A 13,162-nucleotide genomic window follows, 5' to 3' on the forward strand; every position below is an offset into this window, starting at 1 on the left:
TGATAGTCTATGAGTCTATGATTAGTGGCGGGTGGGGACTCCAGGCCCAGCAGTGCCCGTCCCCCCATCACCCCGTCTGTCTCTCTCTGCAGGGTGACATCCAGCAGCTGCTCATCGCCCTGAACCCGCAGGCAGCCTATGACTACTGTGAGCACTACAGCCCCGACTGCCACGCTCAGCCCCATGCGCCCCAGGCACAGGAGGCGCAGCAGAGACCTGCCAGGCCCGAGGTGAGGGACGGGGGGCAGACCGAGCAGGTCAGGCCTTTGGGTCTGATCTCGGGGAGGATACGGGGCTGGATGGGCCCAGCAGGCTGATCTCAGGGGGATATGGGGCTGGACAGGCCGGGGGGCTGATCTCATGGGGGATACGGGGCTGGTTGGGCCCAGCAGGCTGATCTTCGGGGGACATGGGGCTGGACAGGCTGGGGGGCTGATCTCATGGGAGGATATGGGGCTGGATGGGCCCAGCAGGCTGATCTTGGGGGGACATGGGGCTGGACAGGCCGGGGGGCTGATCTCATGGGGGATACGGGGCTGGATGGGCCCAGCAGGCTGATCTTGGGGGGACATGGGGCTGGACAGGCCGGGGGCCTGATCTCATGGGGGATACGGGGCTGGATGGCCTCTGGGGCTGATCTGGGGGAGATACGGGGCTGGTTGGGCCCGTGGGGCTGATCTGGGGGAGATACGGGGCTGGTCAGGCCCGTGGGGCTGATCTGGGGGTATTAGGGTTGCCAGGTGCCCAGTATTCGATTGGAACCGCCTGGTCGAAACGGGACCCTGGCGACTCCAGTCAGCACCACCGACTGAGCCGTGACAGGTCCGGTCAGCAGTGCAGCGGGGCTGAGACAGGCTCCCTGCCAGCCGTGGCTCTGCACAGCTCCCAGAAGCTGCGGCATGTCTCCCCTCCGGTTTCTATGCGTAGGGGCGGCCAGGGGGCCCTGCTCCTTCTTGGGGCCACCCGCCCCCGTATTCCCAGCATGCCCTGCTCCTTCTCGGGGCCACCCGCCCCCGTATTCCCAGCATGCCCTGCTCCTTCTTGGGGCCACCCGCCCCCGTATTCCCAGCATGCCCTGCTCCTTCTTGGGGCAGGCTGCTCTGGCTCATGGAGGGATGGGGGGTGAACCCCAGAACTGGAGGTTTAAAGGCACTTCTGCCCCCCGCCCCCCTCCCGTTGCATCCCTGCCCTGAGTGGGGGAACTGAGTCAGGCCCAGGGAGGGCGAGCGGGGGAGGGGGAGAACTGGGGCAGGGGGAGCAGACAGACCCCCACACTCTGGTCCAGCCCCTGACCCTCCCCCTGCTGTGGGTTTCTGTTATGATTGTTTTGTTCTCCTCCTTTTCCCCCTTCCACCATCCTCCCCCCACCCCGTGCCCAGTACTTTTATGAGGAGATGGAGTACTCTGAGTACCCCCACTCTTACGGCAATAAAGAGGATGGGAACTCACCTCTCCCCACACTTTCGGGGGGCGAAGTGGAGCAGGTAACCTGGAGGGGCAGGTTCTGCTCCGCCCCCCCATGTCCGTCTGTCTGCCCCAGCTCCTGTTGTGTCTGTCTCATCCTCTCATGGCAGTGTCGTCCGTCTATCCATCCATCCATCCATCCATCACTGCTTCATGGCACCCCCTGAGCAGGGGCACGGGTGGCACAGGTTGGGGGGACAAGGAATGGGGCTACTAGTAGGGGGCAAGCCATGCCCCCCACATTGTAACCTGCTGGTGGGGCCTCCGGGGGGGGGCAGAGGGGAGGGAATCCCGGTGTGTGCTCCATACACATGGGGATCCCAAGGACAATGAGGGTTCTGGGGTGACCCCTGGAGATTTGGGGTGCTCTGTATGTATCCAGTCCCCAGGGTGGAGAGGCTCCGGGGTGACCCCTGGAGATCCGGGGTGCTCTGAATGTAACAAGCTCCCAGGGACAGAGGGGGCTTGGGGTGATCCTGAGGGATGTGGGGTGCTCCGTACACCAGGGAGTCCTTGCAGCAGCCCCTGCACCCCTGCTCCCCGTGAACTCATGCCGTGTGTGTTGTGTTTTCCTTCTGTGCCCGGCTCCCGGTCTGTGTGTGTGTCGCTGCCGCTGCCATCCTCATCCTCACCCTCATCACCTCCATCCTCCTCCTCCTCCTCGCCTCCGCGGCACCAGAAACCCGCTGGGCCGGGCCGCAGGCGCCGCTGCCGGCGCCAAGCAGCAGAAACGGCAGCAGCTGATGAGCACGGCCCCAGCCTACGGCAAAGCTCCCGGGCGGAAATCTCCCGGGAAAGCCCCCGGCAACGCCAAGTCCCCTGGCAACGGCAAATCCCCTGGCAACAGCAAATCCCCCAGCAACGCCAAGTCCCCTGGCAACGGCAAATCCCCCGGCAACACCAAGATGGCAGCTGGGGGGAAACACCCGGCCGTGAAAAATGCCCTGGGCAAGGCCCAGACGGGGGGCAAGGCCTACGCTGGCGCCGGCGCGCCCAGGAAACACGGCAACGGCTACCAGCAGGTAGAGCAAGAGCGAGGCATCCAGATCGGTGCTGGGCACCCCCCAAGGGAGCAGCACGATCTGAGATCTGGTGGGGGAGCATGCTCCTCCTCCCCCTCCCCGTAGTCTGTGCGTCTCGCTCGTGTCTGTCTGTCTGTCTGTCTGTGACGGGGCCATTCGGGAAACGCCTCGGCAACATAAATAAACCAGCAGACGGGGAATGTGGGGAAGGCCCCAAATCCCATTCCCGCCCCCCTGAGCCAGGCAGTCCCTCCCCTGGGGTGGGTGGGAGCCGGCGCCCCCTAGAGGGGACAGGCCCCGTATTCCATTCCCTCCCTAAGCCACCAGTCCCTGCCCTGGGGTTGGGTGGGAGCCGGCGCCCCCTAGAGGGGACAGGCCCCGTTTCCCATTCCCCGCCCCCCTGAGCCAGGCAGTCCCTGCCCTGGGGTGGGTGGGAGCCGGCGCCCCCTAGAGGGGACAGGCCCCGTTTCCCATTCCCCGCCCCCCTGGGCCAGGTAGTCCCCGCCGTGGGGCCAGGTGGGAGTCGGCGCCCCCTAGAGGGGAAAGGCCCCATCATGTCCCACTTCCCTCACATTTTCTCTCTGTGTTGATTTATCTTGCACCTTCTTTCCCGTGAATGGACACCCCAAGTCCCCCTTGAATGACATGGGGCAGTCGCTCCCCAGCAGGGGGCGCTGCAGGGGGGCGCAATTCCATCAGCGATCGGTTTGTCTCTGTGTGTCCGGGAAAACGAGCTGGGATGAATCCAGTTCCGCTGCCCCTGCCCCTTACCCAGGGCAGGGGGGAGAACAAGAATAGCCTACTAATACTTCTGTCCTCTCTCTCCTGTAATCCATCCATCCCTTTGCATATCTGTCAATCCATCCTCATGCATGTATCTCCATGCACTTCCGTTCGTCCACTGCATCCATCCATCCCTGTGCATATTTGCCTGTCTGTCCATCTGTCTGTCCATCCCTATGCATGTTTATCCATCCATCCATCCATCCATCCGTCCTCATGCATATCCATCCTTCCATCCATCCATCTGTCCTCATGCATATCCATCCTTCCATCCATCTATCCACGTGCGTATCCATTCTTCTATCCATCCATGTGCATATCCATCCATCCATCCATCCATCCATCCATCCATCTTTCTCCCTTGCCCCCATGACTGCTGTTCCAACCCTGTTCCCCCCGGCCCTGGCAACTGCTGACCCCCCACCACCCAGGATGTGGGGCTGTCCTCTACAGAGGAGCCCTGGGGGGCTGGCGAGTACCTGGATTGTACCCTACCCCCTGACCAGGACCCCGATGGTGACTACCGGGAGGAGACAACGGGGCTGGAGGCAACTCCCCTCCCCCTTGGAGCCCTGGGCTGAGGTAACCGCCCTGGGGTTGGACTGAGGGGTGGCTAAGGGGCTGGATGGGAAGGAGCAGGGGGCTCAGCTGACTCCAGGACAAGGTCTAGCTCCCCACTAGTTCCCGCGGCCCCACTATCTGTCTCAGTGGGGTGAGGCCTTAAAGCCTCCCCACGCAATTCAGGGCAGGTTCCCGAGAGAGCCGCCTCTGTGCTGATCCCACGATGGAAGAGATGGAGACCCTGGGGGAGAGGCTCCAGGGGTCAGAGAAAGGACTGAGGATTCGGGACTGGGGGTCAGGACTCCTGGGTTCTATCTCCAGCTCTGGGCGGAGAATGGGGTCTAACGGTTTAGAGCCGGGCGAGAGGGGGCTGGAGTCAAGGAGGTCTGGGGGATCCAGTTTCGGCACATCTCCTTGATCCTGTCTCCCAGCAGGCGCTGTGCTGTGCATTAATGTGTTGCTGGGTTTCTTCTCATTCTCCCCCATCCTGTGGGGCAGGAGGCTCCCAGCCCACCCCCTGCCGCTCCGGGTGAGGACGAGGTGCTTGTGGAGAAGTATGTGACGGGGGAGGACACAGCTGTGACGGGGCAGGAGTACGAGTATGTCTATAAGGACTTTCCCGAGGGAGCTGAGCCATCGGAGCTGGGGCCCGTGCTCTCCGCAGAGACCCCCCAGAACGGAGGCGTAAGTGGGGCACGGGGACGTCTCCTCGGGCCCTTCCTCCTGCGGGCCTCTCATGGGTGGTCTTTCGCTGGTCACTTCCTCTTTGTTGTGGTGTCACTTCCTCTTTGTGGTCTTTTGTTGGTGGCATTTCCTGTTGTGGCATCACTTCCTGTTTGTTGTGGTGTCATTTCCTGTTTGTGGTCCTGTGTTGGTGTCTCATGGTGTCACTTCCTGTTTGTTGAGATGTCACTTCCCATTCATGGCTCTGTGTTGTTATTGTTGTGGTGTCACTTCCTGTTTGTGGCCATTTGTTGGTGTGTCCTGGTGTCACTTCCTGTTTGCCGTGGTATCACTTTCTGATGTGTTAATTCCTGTTTGTTGATGTGTCACTTCCTGCTTTTCATGGTGTCACCGCTGTTTGCCATGTTGTCAATTCCTGTGTGGTGTCATTTTGTTTGTGGCATCCTTGTCAGCATTTACTGTTGTGTCATGGTCATTTCCTGTTTGTCGTGACATCACTTCCTCCATGTTGGCTCGGCATCGTGGGGGTCATGGCTGTCCATTGTGGCATCACTTCCTGTTTGCTGCCTTCACTTCCTGCCCAGTGTGGTGGTTGCTTCCTGTCTTTGGCAGTCCTTCCTGCACCTCACTGACCATCGTGTCACTTTCCCTCCACCATTCCATTTCCTGTGATGCTTCTCTTGTGAGGTCACTTCTTGCTCGGAGTGACATCAGCACGCTCTCCCCACCTTGTATGTTCAGAGATGGGCCCGTCGTGCCCGATGGCATCACACCTGATGTTGTAACCATGACATCCTCTGCCTTGGCAATGCCCCTAACCCGCCAGGGCATCCCCACTCTGTGATGTCATCTTACGCCCTGTGATGTCATCCCCATGTACAGCCATCTGTTATTCACCCACCTCCCCGAGTATTGTCAGCGCTGGTGTCAATTACCGATTTGGGGGGATAACCCCCAAAAGGGATGTGGTAATTCCCCTCTCCCCACGCTGCCATTTCAATGGGGCTGGGGATTTAGGCCAGGGCATCTCCAGATGTGGGCCTTTAAATCTCTCTCCCCTGACCCCCTTCCTGGGGTGTGTTTCATCTGGTGATGTAACCTGTCCTCAGCTTCCGTTCAGAGCTGCTGTGGGTCGCGATGCTGATTAGCTCAGAGCTAACAGAGCATCCTAACTCACGAGGCTCCAAGAGGGCTGGTAGGGGTGAGGGTGGGCTCCAATGAGAAACGGCAGCCATGTCTCCCTAGGTCCCAGGAGGATAACTGAAGGGTTGGGACAAAATCCTGGGGCCTTACACAGAGCCTGCCCCAGGTTTACTCTGACTTTACTCCACATTTACACAGACTCTGCTCCACGGAAATGCAGACCTTACTCCAGTTTCACTCAGACTTTACTCCACATTTACACAGACCCTGCTCCGTTTTCAGAGCTTTCTCCAGTTTTACTCAAACTTCACTCCTATTTTACCCAGACCTTAGTGAGATGAGGCCCACTTTTATTTGCACCTTGCTTGGACCCTCTCCATTTTCACTGAGCCCTTGCACCAGTTTTGACTCAGACTTTACTCCACTTTTCCTCAGACCATGGGGGATAGGGCGCCTCAGATAACAGAGCCCGGGGTGGTGCAGCTGAGTGGTGCTGGATGAGCCCTGCCGCCTGGTGCGGGAGCTGGGATTTGCAGGGCTGGGAAGGTGCCAGAGTGGGGCCTCGGGTGTGTTATATTGACCGGGCCCCTCTTTGCGGTTATATGTGTGTTACCCCAGGCTGTGCGTGGAGTCAGAGGCTACAAAGGAGAGAAGGGAGAGCCGGCCGTCATGGAACCGGTAGGTCCCTGCGCCGACGGGTTAGGGGAGACCAATTGCTCCCACCCGCCTCCATTGTTCATGCTGGACGTTTCCCATCTCTGCATAGTCCGGGCCCTGGGGTGCCCCACCCCATGCAGCCCCAATGCACCCTGTGGCAGGAGCAGGATATCCTGCTGTGCATGGGACAGAGCCCTCCCGCCCCGCCAGCCTCCTGTCCTGTCTCAGCCCCTGCCCTATTCAGGGATCAGCGCGCCCTGCATGCCCTGTCACAGGTCAGCTGGGCCTGGAGCCCCCGGGGTTGTGTGTGTGCGATGGACGTAGTGATCTGTAGTGTATGTATGCAGGGGGGCAGGGTGCGCATGGCAGGATGGGACGTGTGCGTGTCTGCACACACCTGTGTGAACAAGCGTATATGTATTGTCACACCTTAAGTGTGAAAAATCGTGTGTGCACAAATGTTGCATGTGCCTCTGAGTGTGTGCATGAGTTTGCACAGGCCCCTGCATGCAGATTCACATTGGCATCTGTCTGTCAGTGCTTGCACCTGTCACTGTGCACAATTGTGTATGCCTGTGCAAATGTGTATTTGCGAGTGCCTCTGTGTGCACATCTAGTTTGCATGTTGGTGTTAGTTCCCATGCGTGTGCATCTGTTACGCTCCACGGCGCATGTGTGTGTGTGTGTATTTGCACACGCTGGTGCATGCCTGCCACCATATTTGCATGTTCGGGTTAGTATATGTCTGTGTGTGTGGGAGGGTGCACAGTCGTGTGTTCTCAGCCCATGGCCCTCTCTCCTGATAGGGGGAGTGGGCGAGGGGTGTGGATGAGCCAGGAGATCCTCCCCCTTTTCAAACTCACCTGGGCAGTCCCAAGTCTCTCTAGGGCACCTCATGGCCGGGGCGTGTTTGCCCAAGGCCTCCTCAGCTGGGGCTCTATCCTGCCCCGGCCCACTGTGTCTTCGCCCCACCCGGGCCTGTCGCTGGCCTAACCCTGTTCTCTGCCTCTTGTTCCGCAGGGAATGCTGGTGGAGGGCCCCCCCGGACCTGAGGGACCTGCGGTAAGAGCCTGTCTGGGGAGTTCTGGGGGATGCTCTGGGGCCGGGGGCAGATCCCCCTGCTGGTGCATTAGTCTCACTGTGTGTCTCTCATGTGTTTCCTCAGGGCATATCGGGGCCACCGGGCACACAGGGCCCCCCGGGACCCCCAGGAGATCCTGGTGAGAGGGTGAGTGCGAGCTGAAACCTGGCCCCGTGGCAGGGGTTGTGGGTCCAGCATCAGCTCTGGGGGAGACCGCGGTCCCCCTTCCAAGGGAGGAGTGAGCGTGTGTTTGCACGGGGAGGTGTGAATGTGCACTGGGGTGGGATGTCATTGTGCCCCCTTGGCTGGGGAAGGCGCTGTGTGTGTGAGTGCCTGGGAGTGTGCATGCGTTAGCGTGTGTGATTGTGCATGCGTGTGCATACGCAGCGCCGATGGCCTGGGGTGTTTGGGGATAGGCCAGAGATCCCGACAAGGGTCAGTGTATGTCGGGGTGTTGGGAGAATGTGAGACTTGCACTGTGCGTGGGAAAGATTGATGCACCGCTGGGGGAGCTATGGGTGCTGAGAAGGGCAGGGGCAGCAGCAGCACTGTCTGAGGGGAAGATCGCAGCCCCCCCCACCCCATGCAATAACCTCCCGCTCTGTCTCTCTCTCCAACAGGGTCCTCCTGGCCGTTCAGGTCTCCCTGGCTCGGATGGGACGCCTGGACCCCCTGGCACATCTCTCATGCTCCCGGTGAGTGAGGAGGTGTTTGATGGGTTAATGATGGGGCTGCTGCAGTCTGGAATGGAATGGGCTAACGTAGGCTGATTTGGGTCTAGGACAGCAGGGGAAGGTGCTGATAGTGTGACCTAGGACTTGGGTGGCTCTGTGGGATCTGGAATAAACCAGAAGAAATACTTGTGGGAGCTGGACCAAGGAAGTGTATGGAAGGTGGAGGCTCTTAGGTCTAGAATAAGACCAGGAGAACTAATTGGGTGATCTAGAACCAGAAGGGATAATGTGGGTTTGTGGGTCTTGAATAAATCAAGGAAGACTCTCATTGTGTTACCTAGAACTAGGGACAATACGATGTGTCTGTGGAAGTCTAGGGCAGGCATGGGGATTCAGATAGCAGTATCCAGAACTAGTAGGTGATACAATGGGTCTGTGGGGCTCAAGAACTCAGATACCTAATACCGTAGACTATACAGTGGGCCTGCGGGGTCTAGAGTAAAACAAGAGGAACTCTGATAGCATGGCCTAGAACCAGAGAGGACAGATGGACCTGTAGGGATCTAAAAGTGAGGAGAGAACAGAAATGGTGTTACCTAGAACTGGGGAGGATACAGTGGGTCAGCTGGAGTCTAAAACAAAAAGGGGATCTCTAGTACTGTGATCTAGAACTGAAGATTGTAGAGTGGATCTGTGAGGATCTAAGATATGGGAGAGAGGAGGCTGACTCTCTTAGCTAGTCCTTGTTAGTATGTAGTGGGATCTTTTAATCTAGAACCCAGAGAGTAACTCCTAAAGAGAGGTATTTCAGAGTATAAAGCTGTAACAGATTAGATGGATTCTGGAAATATTACCTAAAACCAGAGAAGATGTCTAGGTCTAGATCAGAAGAAAAACCTTGTATATGTGATCAGGAACTGAGATTGCACCATGGGTGGGCCTGTGTGGAATCTAGAACAGGACAGGAGGACTCTGGTACTATTCTCTAGAAATGTAGTTAACATAATAGGGATATGGGAATTTAGGATAGAAGGAGAGCCCTTGTAGTGTGATCTAGAACTGAGAGCACAGTGAGTTGAGAACCAAAAGGCTAGTACTAATAGCATTATCTAGAACCAAAGATGATGCAGTGAGTCTATAGGTGTCTAGAACAGCAGGGCGAACCCTGATAGCATTACCTGGAACTAGCAAGGATACACAGTGGGCTTATGTGAGTATGGAACAGAAATGGGCACTCTGGTTGTATTACCTAGAACCATAGAGCATGCAGTGGATATGTGTGAGTCTAGACGAGAAGGGGAATACCAAGAATGCAGCCTGGAATTGGATAGGTTGCAGCAAATCTCTGGGAGTCTAGAACAGGCCAGGGAAGCTCTGGCAATGTGATCTGCCCCCGCCCCCCCCATGAAGTGAGAAGGACAGAGCAGGACTTGGGCTCTGGCGCTCTAGGGAGGCTCTGGGCATGTCTCCCAGGAGCCCAGTTCTGGGATAGCGACGTGAGTTCAGGGATGGCACCAGTGTGAAGGTTGGTCTTTCCTCCCCCAGTTCCGGTTTGGGAGCAGCGGTGGAGACAAGGGGCCTGCGGTGTCAGCACAAGAGGCACAAGCGCAGGCCATTCTACAGCAAGCCCGGGTAAGTCCCGGTGGAGACAGGGCAGGGAGAGTGGGGCTGGGTCAGGGTAGGGGGTCCAAGGAGCCTGGAAAAGATCCTGCCTTATTTTCTTCCCTGGCGCCCGGATAAATTTGGTAATCTGGAACCCAGATACCAATGGGGTGTTACCTTTCTAGAACCTCAGTAGGATCACAATTTATTACCTTTCTAGAACCATGTTAAGGGTCACTCTTTTATTACTCTTTAAGATTCTGTACCAAATAGTGGTTGTGCCCTTCCAGAGCTTCCCCAAGGTCACAATTTACTGCCACTCTAGAACCGCAGGATAATGGTTTGTCACCTTTCTAGAATCTCAGCAGATCCCTGTTTCTTACCCTTCTAGGTTCATTTATAATCTTATGGTTAAGTAGCTCTTCAACAACATCTCAGTTACTGCCCTTCTAGAACCAGGACGAGATTACAGTCGACTGCTCTCCTGGAACCACGGGGGTTACAGTCTATGCCCACCTAGAACCCTTACAAGTATAACAAAGCATTTCTAGAACCCCAAGACTATCATGGATCATTGCCTTAAGACTGTGATTTATCTTCCCTTCAAACCTCAAACCTTATTAACCCTCCCGAGTGCGGAGCAAATCACAGTTTCCCCTTTTCTAGACCTCCAATGAGGCCCCAACTTGTCACCCCTCTAGAACCCCCGTTCTAGGACCATGCTTGTCTCCTTCTAGAACCCTGCTGACATCACGATGTGCTTTTTCCTAAAACTCCAGTAAATCTGTCGCTTCTTTTCTAGAACACCGAGTGTCACTGTTTTCCCTCCAGTCTATCGATGCTGATAAATTCATGTTTTATCCCCCTCTTAGATCCCCAGCTGGGACCGTGTTCTAATCCCCAGGGCCCAATAATTCTCTAGATCCCCAAGTTTCCTGTTCAGCCCTGTTCTAATCCCACCCTTATTCCTGCTTTGTTCTGAGTTTGGCTGGGATCCTGGTTTGCTGCTGTCTAATTCTCCTTCTCTTCTCTTCCCCCTAGATGGCCCTGCGTGGCCCCCCGGGACCCATGGGATACACTGGCCGGCCTGGGCCCCTGGTAGGTACCTGCTCTGGGCTGGGGTTGGGAGAAGGCATCACTTGATGGCTGGTGCTTTGGGGATGTGGGGACGGGTGTCAGGGCTTAGGGGGACGTGTCAGCTTGTCCCTGGGGTGGGACACGGAGTGCTGGAGTCACTAGGGCTTCATGTCCTTGTGTTCCTCTGGGTATGTGGGGCTGGTGTCACTGGAATGTCATGTCCCCAGATTCTGTGGGTCCCAGCACCCTGGGGTGTGGGGCAAGGGGGTAGGGTGGGGGGCTGTGTTGCTGGAATTTCATGTCCCTGGGTTCTGTGGGTCCCAGCGCCCTGGGCAGGTTCTGTGGGTCCAGCGCCCTGGGGAGGTTCTGTGGGTCCCAGCGCCTTGGGGAGGTTCGGTGGGTCCCAGCGCCCTGGGGAGATTGTGGGGAGGGTTGTGGCCCTGGGCCCACGTGCTGCCCCTATGTAACCCCCTCTGCTCTGCTATCTCATTCCAGGGGCAGCCAGGGGGCGCCGGGCTGAAGGGGGAAGCCGGAGACTTCGGACCCCAGGTAACAGGCTTGGCCTTGGCAGGAGATCGGTGGGTTGGAGCCCAGCATGACCCCGACTCTGACCCCTGGCTCCTGCCCTGACCTCTTGCTCCAACCCATGGACATGACCCTGCCACTGACCTCTGATCTCAGCCACTGACCTCTGACCCCTTCATTCTAACCTCAGGAACCTGACCCCTATCACTGACCCCTGACCCCTGACCTCTCTCCAGCCCGTGACCCTGGTCTCTGACCCTGACTCCCAGTCATTGGCCCCTGACCAGGGCGAATGACCCGTGACCCCCACCTCTGTTCTGTGACCCTAACTCACGACTAGTGGTCCCTGACCTTGATGTCTAACCCTTGATGCTGGCAAGTGACCTCTGACCCTGGTTCGACGCTGGATTTATTCTGGGCTGTTTGGATCCTGTGACTTATAACCTGACCCAGAGCCGGGTCGCTGCTGCCCACACCTCTGTTTACCCTTTGTTACTGCTCTCTGCCACCCCACCCCTCATTAACCCCTCAGACACTGGGGAAGAACCCCCCGGCCTGACCCCATGAACTGCATCCCACCCTGGAGCCTAACCCTGATCTGACCCCCCAGAGCCCCCATTAACCCCCTGGACCCTGGAGAGCTCCCACCCCCATTTCTCCCTCTTCTCTTCCTTCCCCTGCTGCTTGTGGGGGAAGCTCTCTTCACCCTTTCCCTCCCTCTCTCTCTGTAGGGACCCCGCGGGCCGCAGGGCCTGTCTGGCCCCCCGGGGAAGCCTGGAAGGAGGGTAAGTGTGTGGATCCTGGTGGGGATACCCCAGGGTGGGGCAGTTCTGTGCCTGGAGAGCCTCCTCTCACCCCGTCTCTGTGTCTCTGGCAGGGTCGTGCTGGAGCCGATGGTGCCCGGGGGATGCCCGGGGAGCCTGGCGTTAAGGTAACGGGGTCATGGCTTCCATGGACAAGGCACTGGGTGTGAGCCTGCCTGAGGGACCAACTGGGGCCTGGCCTCCTTGGACTGGTGATCCACTAGGTCCCAGCACTGTAGATCCACTGATGATCCAGTAGGTCACTGCTCTGGCGACCCAATGGACTGTAGCAGTGTTGATCCAGTAGGTTGTGTTGCTGGTAATCCACTAGGTCACTGCCCCTGCGAATCCACCAATAGTCTATGAGGTGAAGGCACTGAAGATCATTGGATCACCTGAGCTGGTTATCCACTGACTGTGCATGAATCCAGTGGTAATCCACTCTTCTAGTAACTCGCTCATTCAGCCTGACGATCCATTAGCGATCTAGTCATTTGCTGTATGAGTGATCCACTCAGTGCGTGCACGAATCTCCTGGTGATGCACTGTCCTGGTAACCCACCCATGCAGCATGGTGATCCTCGTGCACCTGTGATCCACTCTAGCACATCGGAGACCCACTAACTCAACCAGTGACCCTCCCGTTCTGTGTGGGAACATCACTGCCTCAGAACCGGGATCCCCGGGGCCCCCGCGAGACAGGCCCACCCTCGTTCCCAGTGGGGATTTCCAGCCCGCCTCCCGGGGATGGTGCCCTGGCTGGGAGGGGTCCTGCAGGGCGTCTCCCAGCCGGGCGTGCTGGCTCAGGGAGCTGTTCTGCGCTTCGCTCCGCAGGGCGACCGAGGCTTTGACGGGTTGCCGGGGCTGCCGGGGGACAAGGGGTACAGGCTGAGTTTCGTTTGCCGGGCGCCTCGCGGTGGGGAGGTGGGGGGACAGTCCAGCTGCACTGTTGGGCTCTCCCTGAGAGATGGAGCCGCCCTGCAGTCAGTTCTGTCCAGCCCATGTGTGCGCTACACAACTGTGCACCCCGAGCATTGATACACACACAGACACACAACTGTACACCACACAGCCAGAGCCGCCGCC

At 57.9% G+C, this 13,162-nt stretch overlaps 1 protein-coding gene across 1 annotated transcript in view; it reads left to right on the forward strand.

Moving 5' to 3' along the window:
- Positions 1-13,162, forward strand: part of COL11A2 (collagen type XI alpha 2 chain) — a gene marked incomplete at its 3' end in the record, with an annotated part of 40,661 nt that overhangs the window by 5,866 nt on the left and 21,633 nt on the right. Inside the window, 11 exon segments of the mRNA XM_039519093.1 lie at positions 93-230; positions 6,276-6,335; positions 7,335-7,376; positions 7,480-7,542; positions 8,016-8,090; positions 9,615-9,701; positions 10,713-10,769; positions 11,244-11,297; positions 12,005-12,058; positions 12,151-12,204; positions 12,911-12,973. Coding sequence (XP_039375027.1) covers positions 93-230; positions 6,276-6,335; positions 7,335-7,376; positions 7,480-7,542; positions 8,016-8,090; positions 9,615-9,701; positions 10,713-10,769; positions 11,244-11,297; positions 12,005-12,058; positions 12,151-12,204; positions 12,911-12,973 — 747 coding nt within the window.

Source organism: Mauremys reevesii, unplaced genomic scaffold (assembly GCF_016161935.1).
Source record: "Mauremys reevesii isolate NIE-2019 unplaced genomic scaffold, ASM1616193v1 Contig82, whole genome shotgun sequence".
Taxonomy (NCBI): Eukaryota; Metazoa; Chordata; order Testudines; family Geoemydidae; genus Mauremys; species Mauremys reevesii.